Raw genomic sequence first — 17,801 nt, 5'->3', positions numbered from 1 at the left:
GTCTGAAATTGTACATGTAAAACAACAAACTTCCAAAAGACATGAATGCACAAAGTATTTGCTTCACTCACCTCGATTCAAACCCGTAACTTGCATTTAAAAACTTATGGCTGCATTATTGCTCATTGCAGCACAAATTTATATTCGTAATAAGTACTTTCAGCACCGATGGCAAGTAAAATAGAAGCATGTGTCAGTCTTGAATGGATTGATTTGCCTTGAATGGAATTGCATTATAGCCAAAGCCAATGGGAAGCAGTCATTTACAGAATGTACCATTTTAAAATACCAACTGTCACTTTTAATAAAAGCTCGTAATAAATTTGACGACTCAGAGAAATATGATTAATTTAGACTTGTGGCAGTGATGTTTTAAAACATCTCCATGGAGCTGATTCAGAAGCAAGATATTTGCGAGGGTAACATTATGGTTTTTCTGAACTTTTGATCAGACAAACATGTAAAAAAAAAAAAAAAAAAAAACATTCCTACAAAATGTCTTGGACAATATCAGCATCTAGTTCCTAAATGTTGCATTTAAATGTGTCAAACTATCTTCATGTTTCTGATATTTGTTTCTAATGACTCCTTTTTTTGATGCACAACTAAAGCTGAATCCACAAGGACCTGGTTTAAAACGTTGTGGAATGTAAACACAGTTGAGAATGTACATGATGTAGTGTACAATCTCTGTCACAGGAAGGTTCGTTTTTGTACTCGGTTGTCCGGTAAATGAAAAGCACATTGTATCCTCTTAGTCGATCGCATGACTCAATGAATGGACATTGAGAAGGGCTCAAACACAAGCGTAATGTGTTTCATGTGACAGTGACGGATTGAGCAAACGCTCATTCGAGAGAGACAGAGATGTGTGTAATGGAACATTTGATATATTTCAGGACTAGCGTTTTATTTGAGGTTTGAATTTGTAAATTTGGTCTGTTTTACGTAATAAACATGCACAGTTGTTCAAACAAAATGGATGTTGTCTGTCTTTTCAAAGAATTTCTATTAATAGACCTTGACTTTTTTAAAAAGTCATATTCTTGCTCAAGTTTTAAATCCTTGCTCTTTTCAGAAAATTTAAATGTGAAGCTGAAAACGTACATAACTAATGTCCAATTGGCCTTTTAAATGCATTCTAAATAAAACTGTAATTTTCATTCAGGTCATACTCTTGTATTTTTGGGGTCACGCTCAGATGGAAGGTCTTGCCTTTTGCTTCTTTGGTCGACACAGGTGAACGTGGTCCGATGGATGCACATTTATCTCTGCTGCTTTTTCCACTGACAACTGTAAAAACACAAAGTGTTATGCATTAGTTTATCATAGTAATAAAACAATATATTGGTCAATTAATCTGCCTATATGTAGCTATTTTGCGATTATACTTCTCATTGTGTCAGATGCATTTTTTTTAAAGAAATTAATAATTTCCTTTTTATTTAGCGAGGACGCATTAAACTGATCAAAAGTGACGGTAAATACATTTATAAAATTTATAAAGATTTCTATTTCAAATAAATGTTGTTCTTTTGAACTTTATATTAATCAAAGAATTCTTGAAAATATGTATCATGGTTTCCACAACCACCACATGTTTTAAACAAGTGCTGTCAAATCAATTAATCACACACATATATTTACAAACTTTTATGTTAGATGCGATTAATCACGATTAATTGATTTAACAGCACTAATAATAATAATAAATGTTTCTTGAGGAGCAAATCAACATAGAATGATTTCTGAAGGATCATGTGACACTGAAGACTGAGGTAATGATGCTGAAAATTCAGCTTTGCATCACAGGAATAAATTACATTTTAAATATATTCAAATTCAAACTTTTTTTCAAAAGTGTACAAATATTTCACAATATTTTGTTTTTTAAAATCTTACCAAGCCCAAACTTTTGAACGGTAGTGTATTATATTTTATTACTATAGCAATTTTGTGTATGTCTAATTTGCACCTATCAGTGTTATTTTAGTATTATAGAGATACTACTATATTTTTTTTATCAATAGATTGAATTAGTTTTCCATTTTCATCTAAATTTTTTGTTAAATTTTTAGTATGAAGGTGTTTTGTAATTTTTATTTGTTTTTTGTTTTTTTTCTGGAAACTAGCTAAAATAACATTTTTAAAAATATTTTATTTTATTTTACTTGTAGTTTATTTTATTGGTTTTTATGGTTTTAGTTTTAGTTAACATTAATAACACAGGAGACTCAATTATAAAATGTTGCGTAGAAACCGTTCTACATTTAATCTTACGATCACTTCTCAAATGTGCTTATTCAGAGAAAGAATGTACGCACAAAAAAACGTGTACATCTCTCTTCCAGATGTGAAATCTATAAATCGCAAATGATCTTGAAAGCAGCTAAATGGTTTTTCTAGACCATTGTAAACGCCCCCTAATTAATATCATTAGTATATAAAAGAGCACCAGTCAATGTCCAAATTCTTTACTTGAGAACGGCGAGCGGCAAGAATTGCTTAGATTTCCAAATACCTGCAGTACTCTGACTCTCTGCCACAAGGAAAAGTGCTGCTTAGAACCTGACGTGGCACTAAGCACTTTTTTCCACATCAAAGATATTTTTTATGAATATGAACGTTGGCGTGGATTTTAGCGTACACACACTCTAATATAAATGAGGCCCCTGGCACCTATATATATAAAAAATGTTTTGGCCGTACAGCATTATTTGGATCTACATCTTATGTAGAAACACTAGACAGACAAATCCTCCAGAGAAAAGCACACTGTGAACACCCTAAATATACAGCAATCAGGTTGTGCCAGGTTCCTCGATGTCCTGGTGAATCCTCTGCGTGATTCTCTGGCACTCAGATGCGCCCTCATTTGTTCTAGAAGTGTGGCCTTTATCTCACAAATGCTTTTTAAATAACACTGTTGTTACTGGAGACTGCATCTTGATTCAGTGTATTCTCACAGGAACGAACCGCTACAGGAGAGGGTCATTTCTCATTTCATACTTTAAATCCAGTAAGACCTTCGTTCTGTTTTAAAAACAAATCCTCTGCTCACACACTACATGTCTGGTTTAATTTCAGAGTCCACTTCATATAGAGTATACCAACATTCCCATTGACTTCCATAGAATGGGAAAAAAAATACTATGTAATTCAATTCAATCAACTGTTTAGTTACTGACATTCTTCAAAATATCTTCTTTTGTGTTCAGCAGAAGAAAGAAATTCATACAGGTTTGGAACAACTTGAGGGTGAGTAGATGATGTTTAGATGAGTAGTAGATGTTTAGATGATGAAAAATACTGATATAATACTGATCGACTTTTACAAATCAGTCAAGACTAGGGTTGGGAATCGTAAGAAATTTTCTGGTTCCGATTTTGCCTAACAATTCTGGTTCTGATTCCATTAAAATTATTAAACAACCAATTAAAAATAGTAGTAAGGGAAAAAAGTGCTTTTGTGTTTATTATACTTGTAAAATGAGTATAACAAATACGATAACACTTTACAATAAGGTTCATTAATTAACATTAGTTAACTACATTAACATGAACTAATAATGAACTACAGCATTTATTAATCTTTATTAATGTTAATTTCAACATTTACTAATAAATGATTAAAATCAAGAGTTGTATTTGTTAACATTAGTTAATGCACCCTTGAAGTAACATGAACAAACTATGAACAGCTGTATTTTTATTACAGTGCTCAGCGTAAATGTGTACACCCCCTTTGAAAAGTAACATTTTAAACAATATCTCACTGAACACAAAAACAATTTCCAAAATGTTGACAAGAATAAGTTTTATATAACATCTGTTTAACTTATAAAATGAAAGTAAGGTTAATAATATAACTTAGATTACACATTTTTCAGTTTTACTCAAATTAGGGTGATGCAAAAATGAGTACACCCCACTGAAAGTCTCTGGAGCAAAGCTAAATTTTAGACTACAAATGTCTAATTTAACAAGAATTCATTACACAGGTGTCCAGCAGACAGATGACTATATAAGGGTGTTAAAACCCCTTCCCATTTCATGCTGTCAGCAATGGCACCACATGGAAGAGAAATGTCACAAGACCTGAGAAAGAAAATAATTTATTTTCACCAGAAAGGTGAAGGCTACAAGAAGATCAGCAAAGCTTTACTTATCAGTCAGAATATCGTCCACGGAAGTTAACACCTCGACAGGAGCGTCTTCTGATGAGAAGGGTTGAAGAAAATCAGAATGCAAGTTCACTGCAGTTATCTAAAGAAGTAGAAAGCCAAACTGGGGTGACTATTTCCCGTGACACAATAGGGCGTACACTGCAGAGGAATGGCATGCATGGGTGCCGTCCACGAAAGAAGCCTCTCCTAAAGCCCAGGCACAAAAAAGCCCGCCTAGAGTTTGCCAGGGCCCATGCTGACAAAGATGAAAGGTACTGGGACTCTATACTCTGGAGTGATGAGACCAAGAGAAACGTTTTTGGAACTGATGGCTTCAAAACTGTAAGCTGTCGCAAAGGTGAGGAATACAAAGAAAAATGCATGGTGCCTACAGTGAAACATGGTGGTGGCAGTGTCCTTATGTGGGGCTGCATGAGTGCTGCTGGTGTAAGGGGGCTGCATTTCATTGATGGCATCATGAATTCACAGATGCACTGCTCTATACTGAAAGAGAAGATGCTACTATCACTCCGTGCCCTTGGTCATCGTGCACTTTTCCAACAAGACAATGATCCTAAACACACATCTAAGGCCACTGTTGGATTTCTGAAGAAGAACAGGGTGAAAGTGATTCAGTGGCTCCTGATCTGAACCCAATCGAACACCTATGGGGAATTCTGAAGAGACAAGTTGAGCATCACTCTCCATCCAGCATCCAGTCTCTAAAAGAGGTCATTCTTGAAGAATGGAAAAAGATGGATGTTGCAAAATGTCGCCAACTTGTTTATTCCATGCCTAGAAGACTTGGTGCTGTCATTAAAAATCATGGAGGCCATACAAAGTACTAGATGTAGTAGTTTTTGTTGTGGGGTGTACTAATTTTTGCATCACCCTAATTTGAGTAAAACTGAAAAATGTGTAATCTAAGTTATATTATTAACCTTACTTTCATGTTATAAGTTAAACAGATGTTATATTAAACTTAGTCTTGTCAACATTTTGAAAATTGTTTTTGTGTTCATTGAGATAATATTTAAAATGTTACTTTTCAAAGGGGGTGTACTCATTTACACTGAGCACTGTAACTAAGGTTAACAAAGATTAACAAATACAGTAACAAATGTATTGCTCATGGTTAGTTTATGTTAGTTAACATGAACTAACCATGGGCAATACATTTGTTACTGTATTTGTTAAATTGTAAAGTGTTACCACAAATTCAACACAAATAAGATGCTTAAGCACACATGTAAGATCCAGACAGGGGAAACTAAATATTTTTGTAAGTTGGATTCATAAAGACTTGTTTCTGAAAAAATGATTCAGTGATAGATACATTTTTAACAGTAATTTGTTGCCACCCAGTGGCATAACAATGTAATCGATACAGTCGTTATTTTAAGCACCCAGTTGCTTTCAAAAGGTTATTATTATTCTATTTTGATCGGTAACGTAGACATCAGTGTTTATATCTGAATAATAAACTTTTGTATACTTCTGTGATAACTGGAATATTTATAATACAGAAATAATGATACTGTGTGTTTGTGTTTGTTTGTGAAGCTGTTTATATCTAAACATGACAACTGCTCTCTAGATCAACGGCAGCGCGAAAGCAGATTTGAATGCCGCAATATAAAGGTTTAATATACACGGGCAAATCCTTGACATTTAGGAATTAGAACACGTAGGTGATGAAATCGAGAACGCAATCTTTTAAAGATTATTCGTACAGCTTTGTGCATCTCTCTCTCTCTCTCTCTTTCTCTGCATTGATATCTGATGTATATGAGTAGCATGAAGGCTTTTCAGTGCTTTCATTGCTATAATATTCATGAGGTGAGACATCTCTATTAAAGGATACGCTCCCCACACTTCACCCACCCATCACACCAGAACCGTTTTCAGAACCGAAACTTGCATGGTTCCGGTACTTTTCAAAAAACACTACCGGTTCTTGGATCCCAACCCTAATCAAGACCTGGTACTAACCTGGCAAACGGACACACTCGTCTCTGTGGCGTTCATCCCATGCATTAATTTTGCAGGTCTTGCTACAGTAAAAGACCTCATGACAGCGGCTACAGGCCATAAGCTGCACACCCACCGAACGGCCGCACTGGTAGCAATATTTGAAGCGAGGCTTTCTGAAATAAAACCACAAATAGACACGGATTTGAGGTGTCACTCATGTCCACAGCAGAAAAACACTTTGATTTGCTGTAATGAAGTACCTCTGCACTCTCTGACTGATGCATTTTTTAAAGGAAGTCTTGCTGTTCTGTTCAGGAGAGCTCAGGAGACTCGGTGTCGCCCCTGCTCCAGTATACACAAACTTCTCTGAGGGACTGACACCTTAAACAACCAACAAACACACACACATTAGCAACCTGTGATTTTCAATCACACTTTGAACGGATGCACAAAACCTGAAACCAGCGAGACAAAATTGATAAAGCGTTGTGTATTTCTAGTAACAATCAGCCAGTCTCACTGAGTACGCCTTGGCTCCTTTCCTTCTCCATGCGGCGTGTTTCCATTCTGACTGCTGCCTGTCTCAGCAGATCTCCCATGAGGCCTAGCAACTGCCGGCGGGCATTAAAGGTTTGTCTCTCATACTTGTTGAGGGCATGATACGGGGTGTGGGCCATGCGCTGGTTCTGGTGGAAAAGCAGAACCGGTCTGGTGAGCGGATTGATAAACGAGATTTCAGATGATCTGCAACACGGGATGAACTGGCGATGAAAAGCTGCACCTGTTGGAATGCGCAGTGCGCATAATCCACGACTGTTCCCACAGCGCACCTGCGTCCCTCGACCACCACGACAGGCATGAGGATGTCAGCGCCAGATTTGATCAACTTTTCCAGCTTAATGAAGCAAAACAGAAACAAAAAGAGCAGAGTGATTAGGAATAACTATATTTATTTTTCTATATCTATTTACTTGATTGACAAGTCTCTGAAGTACTACAATGTTTCTGAACATGAGTTGACGGATAATTCAACCTGATCTTGTGAGGAAAAACATGACTGGGCACATGTTTGCTGCTAAACATGCCCTATGTACCAGTGTCGGAAATTAATTTTTTTATTAAGAGACAATATTTGCCCCCTGGAGTTTTATCTTAAAAAGCGGAAAATAAAATAAAATAATAATTATTATTATATTTTATAGTATTATATACGTTATATATTATACATTATATATATAAATATTTATTACTATTCTAAACATATTACTGAATCATTTTGTTAAATCAATGAACAGAAGTACATACTATATATATAGTATTTAAAAATAATTTTGAAAAAAGTATTTAAATTATTATATAGATAGAACAACCATACTTATTTTAATTTTTATAAAATCTACCTATGGAATATATTTATTCTATTTACAGTGGGTACGGAAAGTATTCAGACCCCCTTAAATTTTTCAAGTTTTTCACACCTGGATTTGGGGATCCTCTGCCATTCCTCCTTGCAGATCCTCTCCAGTTCTGTCAGGTTGGATGGTAAACGTTGGTGGACAGCCATTTTTAGGTCTCTCCAGAGATGCTCAATTGGTTGACTTTCTACAACTTTCTCCCATCTCCCGACTGCATCTCTGGAGCTCAGCCACAGTGATCTTTGGGTTCTTCTTTACCTCTCTCACCAAGGCTCTTCTCCCCCGATAGCTCAGTTTGGCCGGACGGCCAGCTCTAGGAAGGGTTCTGGTCGTCCCAAACGTCTTCCATTTAAGGATTATGGAGGCCACTGTGCTCTTAGGAACCTTAAGTGCAGTAGAAATTTTTTTGTAACCTTGGCCAGATCTGTGCCTTGCCACAATTCTGTCTCTGAGCTCTTCAGGCAGTTCCTTTGACCTCATGATTCTCATTTGCTCTGACATGCACTGTGAGCTGTAAGGTCTTATATAGACAGGTGTGTGGCTTTCCTAATCAAGTCCAATCAGTATAATCAAACACAGCTGGACTCAAGTGAAGGTGTAGAACCATCTCAAGGATGATCAGAAGAAATGGACAGCACCTGAGTTAAATATATGAGTGTCACAGCAAAGGGTCTGAATACTTAGGACCATGTGATATTTCAGTTTTTCTTTTTTAATAAATCTGCAAAAATGTCAACAATTCTGTGTTTTTCTGTCAATATGGGGTGCTGTGTGTACATTAATGAGGAAAAAAATGAACTTAAATGATTTTAGCAAATGGCTGCAATATAACAAAGAGTGAAAAATTTAAGGGGGTCTGAATACTTTCCGTACCCACTGTATATAATAATTTAGATTGATTTTTTAAATTATTTTTATTTGTATTATTATATTATTAACTATATATAATATTTTAAATATATTATTAATATAATTGGATTCTAAATTTAAATTCAATTTTACATTTGGTAAATTACATGTTATTTTGTAATGCATAGTGCAACTACAGAGCCACTATGCAGAGACATATTTCACACATACACAGCCACATATTTTCCCATGAGACCAGGCAGGATAATTAGTTGAAGGGGCTCACCAGCTTGACTTGGTTGCGTGGATGTGGCCCATGGTTGTAGTTGATGTTGGCAAGGGCACAGAGGGCACTGCCCACATGACGGGTGAGAGGAAGATTAGGATCAGCCCCTCCGGCCAGCAGTTCATCCACAGCCTGGGAAAACAACATTAATACACACCTCATGTCAATGCAATGCCATAGAATTTTCACACTCACCATTTAGTAATGACTTATTATTCCACAATCACTCTGTGTTTTGGAACAGACATTATTTAATTATACCCTACAAGATGATTTGTTGCAAATAGCTGCACTACAAATGATTTAGTCGGAAGAAGTGATGTCAGAACTGATTGCGTACAAGGTCGTTGCCACTTGCAATGGCCAGAGACAGGGGTGAATGGCCACTCCACACATCATTGGGGCTTGCTTTGTGAGAAAGGAGAAGTGCAACCACATCTCTAGCATTCTGAAAGAAAAATAAGCATATATTAGATAGATAGATAGATAGATAGATAGAATACTCATTCTAATGAGTATCATGTTTCAGTGTATATATTGTGTTCTTACTGCATAATCACTGTCTCTTTGGCAGGCCACATGTAGTGGTGTCCTCCCACCTTCTTGAGGAAACTCGACGGGGGCTTCATTGAACTTAGCCAGGGGTCTAGAGGCCATGAAATGCTGATTCTCAAAGGCCTGGTGCTCAAACGTGTTCTGAGGGTTTATATTTCTTTCATTAGAGTCACTAAAAAAGGTTGTGGGGCAATAAATTTATACAAAACTTGAGGTTTGTTCATACCTTATCAAACTCGTAGACTTCATTGGCATCCTGAGCTTTGACGTCAGGGTCCGCTAGGGCATGCAAGAGGAGCTGTGTGATTTCAGGACCCTCTGCTCCAGGCAAACCTGCTGCTATGTGAAGGGGGTACAGACCCCTTTGCTGTCACGGACAGAATAAGGAGGACTCAAAATAAATCAACCAGATAGATGTCTTGCTGTTAATATTCTAATTTTTTTTTAAAAAGGTTAGTAAGCAGAAAATCACCTTTTAAAATATTGTAAACTAACTTGATTATTCAGGAAAAGAATCTACTTTGTAGATTAAACTAGAAGAGTAAAGGTTGATGACAAACTTTGATGTTGGCTTGACAAAGCCTGGTCTGAAAGTTTGAAATAACATTGAAAAGCTTGACGTTTGAAGATTTTACTCAAAGAAGCCAATAAAATGTTATTAACATGTTCTAGCACATTGCTAACATGATTTAACATATTGCAGGCATGTTTCTTTCATGAATTAGCACATTGCTAGCATGATTTAACATGTTCCTAACATATTTAACACATTACAGTACTAGCGTTTTAATAAGTTGCTAACATGATTTAGCATGTTGCTAGCATGTTTCTAGCATAAAATTAGCACATTGCTACCATGTTTTAACATTTTGCTAGCAAGATTTAACACATTGCTAGCATGTTTCAGGCATGAATTAGCACATAACTAGCATGATTTAGTATATTGCTAGCATATGTCTAGCATGAATTAGCACATTTCTAGCATGAATTAGTATGGTGCTAACATGTTTCTAGCATGATTTAGCACACATTGCTAGCATTTTTTAACATGTTGCTAGCATGATTTAGCACATTGCTAACATGTTTTACCGTTGTTAACAATTTAACATGTTGATAACATTTCTAGCATGTTTAGCACATTGTTAACATGTTTTAACATGTTGCTAACATAATTTAGCACATTGCTAGCTTGTTTTAACATGTTGTTAACAAGTTAGCAACATGTTAATGTGCTAAACATGTTTCTAGCATGTTTAGCACATTGCTAACAAGACTTAACATGCTTTAAAACGTTACTCGCATGTTGCTAGCATGATTTAGCACATTGCTAGTATGTTTTAAAATGTTGCTAGCATAATTTAACATGTTGATAACATGTTTCTAGAATGTTTTGCACATTGCTAATATGATTTAGCGCCTCTTTTAATGCCTCTTCCAAAAGACATGAACGTGCACAGAAGAGTCTGCAAAGTGTCACAAGACCAATTTACCTCATGTCTCAAAGCACATAACATTACAATAATAATGAGCGTAAACAGGTTACAGAGCTCTGACCTGTACCAACTGACTGCTGCAGATTCATTTCGGCGTTGATAGTGTTGTCATAGAAACACAATAAATGTGAGTCTGAGGACGTGAACAACTCCGTCATGGTTTGCCATCTTGTAAATATGGTTATGACGTGTCATGAACGCAGCATAAGCTTGTTGTTTTGGTTCAGGAGGAGGAACTGTAAAAGGCGGCTGCTGTTTGTTTGTGGCGCTTGGTGACTGTCTGTCTACAACTCTGCATAGCCTTACTGAACGCGCTGATGACATGTGATGTCAACACGAGCAGAGTGAGTGAATATATGTTGACAGGCAGTGCAACATATGACCGAATGCAATGAGTGGAGGAACATTTTTTGGTCCTGAGACTTCCACATAAATAAAAGAGAATAAATAAAAAAAAGAAAAATAACCTTTTAAAATGTTTGTAAACTAACTGGAAATTAAGAATTTTATTTAAAATATTATTTATTTTAGTTTAAAATATTATTTATTTACTTCAAATGAATAATTATATGGTTTCATATGAATTAACTGTAATTTTTTATGCATTTAAAAATATTAATAATAAAGCTCAAAAAATAAAATAAAATAAATTGAGAAATAAAATAAAATAAATTGAGGTACCTCTGGAAGTAGAGGTATGTCTGTACGAGCCCCGCACTCCAGTAGACGACGGACACCCTTGACATGGGCAGCTTTGATAGCCAGGAAGATGATGGGCATGGGGACAGTAGAGGCATTTGGGTCTGCTCCTCTCTCCAACAGTAGATTAATTGTAATCCATCGATTCCGATGTCTATCAGACCAGACAATCACCAGTCACAAAACAACAATTTTTCATTAAAATCATTCTCATTACTGTAATACAAAAAAAACATATAAATATATATAAAAGCACTATAATTATAGCATTCCTTTTGATCAAAAAAAGTAGAGCATGGCACTAGCAATGCTAAAGTCATGGGTTTGATTCCCAGGGAATGCGTGAACTGATCAAATGCAAACCTTGAAAGCAATGTAAGTCGCTTTGGATAAAGGCATCTGTCAAATGCATTAATGTAAATGTAAATAATATTGTACAACATTATTATATATTTTGTATCATTTTATTGTTGTTTTTAATTAGTATTAGTATTATTTAAATAATTAGATTAATATATATATATATATATATCAATTATTTAACAATTAATTAATTTAATAATAATAAATACAATTATGTAAAGTAAATTAAATAATTTTGTATGTAATAATTGTATTATTATTATTATTGTAATATTATTAAAATATTTATTCACATCACATTAATAAGAATCTTTGGGGAAAATATGCTTAGCTGTCGTGAACATGCATAATAAAAAAAAATACATATTTTTTTGTGAGATTCACCTAAATAAAATGAATTTTTATAGAAATTTACTCTGTTTTAAGAAGTGCCATTTTCCGGACCGTCTCTTGGGTGTCTGTCATAGTCACTGTTCCTGTCTGGCACAGGATCTCAGCACTCTTTTGCAGGATCTCGTCTGTGACGTCAATGTGAAAACTAGCAAGAGAACATGCAGAATCAAAGTAAAGGTCATCGGATCTGATGCTCCTCTCTAGTTTTTCTTCAAACTCCAGATTTGTCACCTCTTCTTCAGAGTCAACAACACTCTTTGCTTTCCTCTCTTGCCACAACACAGAACCCACTGCAATTGTACCATCAAAGACTTGAATAGATCTTGAAATGATATCAAGTGGTTCTACTGATGGTCTGTCTTGTTCATGTTCAGGCTGAAGAACTATCTTCTTGTTTGGGTCTGTATTTTCATTGATTTGATAATGAACTTGAGGTTCCTCAGAGTTGTTAAAGCCTTCTGGTTGGTCAAGTTGATCTTCATTTATGACCTCAATGATTTGCTCTTGAGCTTCGAGTTTCTCCAAGTTAATGAGGTTCTCTGGTTCAAGACTTTGGTCAACCTGGTTGGTCTGTCTTGGTGTCTCAAATGTCTCTTGGCCGCTTTCATCTTTGGGTGTTCCTGTCATTGGATCTGGAGAGGATTTATGGGAGACATCTTCCAAAGGCTTGATTAGACAGCAAAAAGGGAGGAACAAGAAATGAAGGAGAAAAATGATCTGACTAACTATAAGCATACCAAAATACAATGCAAATCTCAGTATTCTTACCTGTGGCTCTGGGCTGATATTCTGGGTCACTTTCTCAGCCAGTGTCTCATGTAAAGACTGAAGTGGGTAGTAGAGGACATTACAGACAGCCAGAGCAGACATGCCTTCATCATTTAGCTTATTAACATCGGCCCCGCTGTCCAACAGCATGTGGATGACATCATCATGACAATGCACCTACATAGACATGCAACAAACCTCATTTACATATTGATCATCAGCAAACATGTAAGTTGTACTGTGTGTTGTTACTCAAGATCTGAAACCTATAGTTTTCCAAACCAATGCTGCCATCTTCTGGCAAATATTGCTTACTATTTGTATGACAGGAAGGCTCAAAAAAAAGAGTTTTGCAACAAAATGGACATTATGCAATAAAAAGAAAGCATATATAGAATTTATATATATACAATAATATACTCTCTCTCTCTATATATATATATATATATAGATACAGTCAAACTAAAATTTATTCAGACACCTTGAACATTTCATTCATTAATACAGTTTATTCACTATAGTTTAAAAAAGGTAATAAAATATGACAAGATCTCAGAGTTAAACTGTGTCAGAAAAAATTAATCTTAATTATGTCAGATAACACTTAAGCAAAACAGCAAAACATGGTCAGGTCTTAAGTGTCTGAATAATTTTTGGTTCCAAATGTCCACCGTATGAAGAATTTTTGGGTATATTATGTTTAATATATATATTTAATATACAGTTTACTTTATTTTGCTATCCTCACTTACATAAGTGAACTATAGTGTAATGCACCCACTAGTAAAAATATATCAAAAATAATTTGACTGTGTGTATACACAGTCAACCATAAAACAACCATAAAAAGAACAACCATAAAAATATATTTAAAATATATTTAAAAATATATTTAAAAATAAAAATAAATATTATATAATATTGTATCATAATATCAAATTGAATATTCACATATGAAAAATATTATATTAATATATATCAAAATAAACATATAACAAATAACTAGTGGCTATTTTCTACTGAGTTAGATATGTCAACTCAGTAGAGTATCTTGTTAAAACAGAAGCTTACCGTGGCTGCTATGAGAGCTGTATGTCCCCGTGCATCACTCACGTCGGGATGGACTTTTCCATCTCTGAGGATTCGATAAACATTCCTACATTCACCATGTGAAGCTTCCTTGATCAGTTTCTCTGAGTTCAGTTCCAGGGGACCTTTGGGTCCAAACTGAGTCCTGTTCATATTCAGAACTGCAGTGACATCCCAGTCTAATGTTTCTGTCTCAAATCTGCAGGGAAAAAGAAAATGATATGGGTAAAATAAAGGTAAAACAAAATAAATTAATTTATTATCATTGTGAGAATGTGATTAACGTAGATAATAAATATAAAATAAGTAAAAACATAGTAAAAACATCTGCCATCTTCTGGCAAATATATATATATATATATATATATATATATATATAATAGTAAATATATGACAGGAAGGCTCAAAGAAAGAGTGTTTTGCCACAAAATGGACATAATGCAATGTTAGAGTAAATATATTTTAAATATATTAATATATTATATTAAATATTTTAATATATATTCCCATTTCAGCTCATTACATTAATATTAATATTAATGCATTTATTAAAAAATTTAATTAAATTAAACCCTTTGGTTACCTGCCCAGGTTAATGCTAAGCAACAATCTTCTTACCTGTGTCTCTGAATGTGTGCATTCATGCGCTGCTGTAGCGTCAAGGCTGTCAATGCTGATCGCTGCTCTGTGCTGATGTCACTCCTGCCAAAAAAGTGAAGGTCCAGTTCCCGACGTAGACACCTGGGGATGGGGAGATGGTCTGAGTCTGTGGAGTAGCTCTCAGTGTCTGGAGGCAGGATGAAACGTTCCTCGTCCTCTGATAACCCCTGATCGGACTCGAGGGGGCCGCCATCTGTACTCCACTCCACATCGGGAGGAAGGTGAGGTTGTTTCAGGTGTTTTTTAGGCAGTCTGGTCATGTGTTCTGGGAAGTCCTCCAGACTGAAGCCGTCCTCCAGTGTGGTGCATATTCGCAGTAACACCTCTCTGTGCCAAAGGCCCACATCCTGTCGTCCATCAAGGTATGTCATGATTCCAGGGCCAAAGCGTTTATCAGCATGATACAGACCCTGTAGATGGGGAGAAGAGATTTTGCTTTATTACCTATTATACAATAAAAGTAAACATATTGTAAATGAACTATGAGAATTAAAAACCTCAAAGGTTGATCTGTCTGGGAAAACATGCACTCCATATCCTTCTTTTCGGTTCAGATAAAAGTTTCCTGTGTATTTGGATCCATCCGGCCAGGAATACATGCCTTTGCCATGCCGATAATCCTTAAAAAATGAACCTTTATAAAACTGAATAAAACATGAAAATAATTTGGTGTCAAAGTGGCAAGTACTCTATGATGATAACAGTGGACAGGGGAGCAATAAAAATTATTCAAAATAACTTTGAAAAAAATAAAATAAAATAAAATCAAAGGGTGTTTGTTTTGTTTTTTTTGGCACTTTCCACAAATAGGGTACAAAAGGGCCTGGAAATAAATAAATGTATTCATTCATTCATTTGTTCATTCTTTTTTAAATTTAAATACAACTAAATATTATCTGAATTTATTTTCTATTCATTTCCTTTTATTGATTTTCTAGCAATATACAATATTTAATGTTCATTGGTAGAAAACTGAAAATAAATTAATGAAAAAAAATAAAAATAGGGTACGAAACAGGCATGAAAAGAACTCATTTTCACCTTCAACTACAGTCAAACCAAAAATTATTGATATTGATATTTTTTTATATCTTTTTACTAGTGGGTACAGGAAACTATAGTTCATTTATGTAAGTGAGGATAGCAAAATAAAGTAAACTGTGACATATTATACCCAAAAATTCTTCATACAGTAAAACTGATAAAAATTTGGGACCAAAAATTATTCAGACACTTTGACCTGACCATGTTTTGCTGAAGTGTTATCTGACATAATTAAGATTCATTTTTTCTGACAGTTTCACTCTGAGATCTTGTCATATTTTATTACCATTTTTTAAGCTATCGTGAATAAACTGTATTAATGAATGAAATGCTCAAGGTGTCTAAATAAATTTTGGTTTGACTGTAAGTATTATCTGAGCTGTTTTATTTTTTATTACAATAAACTGAATATTCAGTAGACTGTCAAAATTATGACACTGTTGTATGATTTTAATTGTTAGATACAGGCAAGGTCTCTGATGAGAGATTGACCAAAATACACATTTTAAAGTGGAATACTTACATTTGATATCTTCTCATGATAAGTTAATGTTACGTTTTATAATGCCAGTGTTTATTAATGACTTGCATTTCGATACTAAAACTTTATCTTAGAACCAACAGACCTTTATATGGTATCTGTTACAAATGACAGGAAACATACCTCTCCATTTGCCCATGTGAATACACCAGTGCCATGCTTCAGGTTATTTACGAATTCCCCCTCATATTTACATCCATCGGGCCATTCCTGGATTCCATGTCCATTTCTTTTGCAAGCAATATCCCTTCCCCACATTACTGTTCTATTCTTCTTATTCATGACTTTATAAACGTTTATTCACACAGCGCACGACTTCTGAGTGACTTTATTGTTTAACTTCGGATGGTTACCATGACGACGCGAGAATTCCTAACTGCATGTCGTAAATTTACATCTGTCAAAGTAAAAAGCTACACATCACGCAGAAAAAAAATCCTCATTAAATTAACTGCAATTACTCCAGTTCCTCTGTGAGATAGCTGGTACTCCAGATGGTCTATTCACAACATAATATACATGACAAAGGCCGACGACCCTCTTGAAATAAACACGTGTTCCTCGTTGGTTTGTTTTTGTGTTTCAAGTGACCTGCTACAGTAGTTAAACACCGCGCAACTAAGCAACCGCAACGGCCCAGGGGCAGTTGAGAGCGCGCGCTCTAGCTTTTCTCGCTCTCTTTCTTCTCTCTCTCTCTCTCTCTCTCTCTCTCACAAGCCCACACACAACCATATCTGCGATAATAATGTTTCAACACATTACTAATTAATCTGTTTTCTTGAACTATTTGACGGCTGTCAGGTGTGCACCAAAGCATCGCGAGCACAAAGCTCCTCAAGCGCGTGCTCTTTAGCGCGCGACACATGATATGTGGTCGCGAATAGGTTATTCATTACAAGTGGCCTTCCAAAGAGATGCACGTTTAATTAAGAGTCAATGATCTTCTGAGAACATTCGGATAAATAATTACAATGAAAACTAAGACACTTAAGATACTTTCCGCTTAAGAAAAATACTTAAGGTGGTTTGCTGGTCTTAGGTATAATTTCCAACATAAAACATGTTGGAAATTATAGCCTTCGGTCCCAGGATTTTTTCTTACAGTCTGTTCCAGGAGTACGTACTGAATTGGGGGAAAGGGCATTTAAATTTGCTGCTCCCTCCGCCTGGAATAATGTGCAAATTAAGTTGAAAATTAGGGAGCAATTTCATTGGTTTCATTGGACAATTTTAAAAGGATTTTAAATGACTTGGAGACGGAAACATTAGGCTGTAGTTGTTTTGACTAGTTATGTATTGATATTCTTTTCATTTTATAGGTTTAATTTGCTTGTGTGTATGTACATATGTATGGATGTTAGTTGTTAAACCCATGTGAGCTGTGTACTGTTTATCCAGGACGCTCTTGTAAAAGAGATTTTTAATCTCAATGTGCTTTTCCTGGTAAAATAAAAGTTATAATAAGGTATAGTTAGTTTTATAGGGGGTTTGGGCAATTGTTACAAG

At 35.3% G+C, this 17,801-nt stretch overlaps 1 protein-coding gene across 1 annotated transcript; it reads right to left on the bottom strand.

Annotated features, from left to right (window-relative positions):
* Positions 1 to 431: 431 nt before the first annotated feature.
* Positions 432 to 17,731, bottom strand: ankmy1 (ankyrin repeat and MYND domain containing 1). The gene is made up of 16 exons (XM_051908191.1): positions 16,419 to 17,731; positions 15,208 to 15,354; positions 14,669 to 15,120; positions 14,033 to 14,249; positions 12,962 to 13,138; positions 12,216 to 12,859; positions 11,420 to 11,591; positions 9,472 to 9,612; positions 9,240 to 9,386; positions 9,031 to 9,138; positions 8,691 to 8,822; positions 6,922 to 7,035; positions 6,661 to 6,826; positions 6,401 to 6,521; positions 6,159 to 6,313; positions 432 to 1,293 (listed from the first exon to the last, which is right to left on the bottom strand). The coding sequence occupies exons 1-16, from the start codon at positions 16,575 to 16,577 to the stop codon at positions 1,142 to 1,144; spliced, it is 3,204 nt and encodes a 1,067-aa protein (XP_051764151.1). The 5' UTR covers positions 16,578 to 17,731; the 3' UTR covers positions 432 to 1,141.
* Positions 17,732 to 17,801: the final 70 nt, after the last annotated feature.

Source organism: Ctenopharyngodon idella, chromosome 10, assembly GCF_019924925.1.
Source record: "Ctenopharyngodon idella isolate HZGC_01 chromosome 10, HZGC01, whole genome shotgun sequence".
NCBI classification, from domain to species: Eukaryota; Metazoa; Chordata; class Actinopteri; order Cypriniformes; family Xenocyprididae; genus Ctenopharyngodon; species Ctenopharyngodon idella.
Note: the sequence above shows the minus strand (reverse complement) of the source record. Positions and strands in the feature narration are given on the sequence as shown.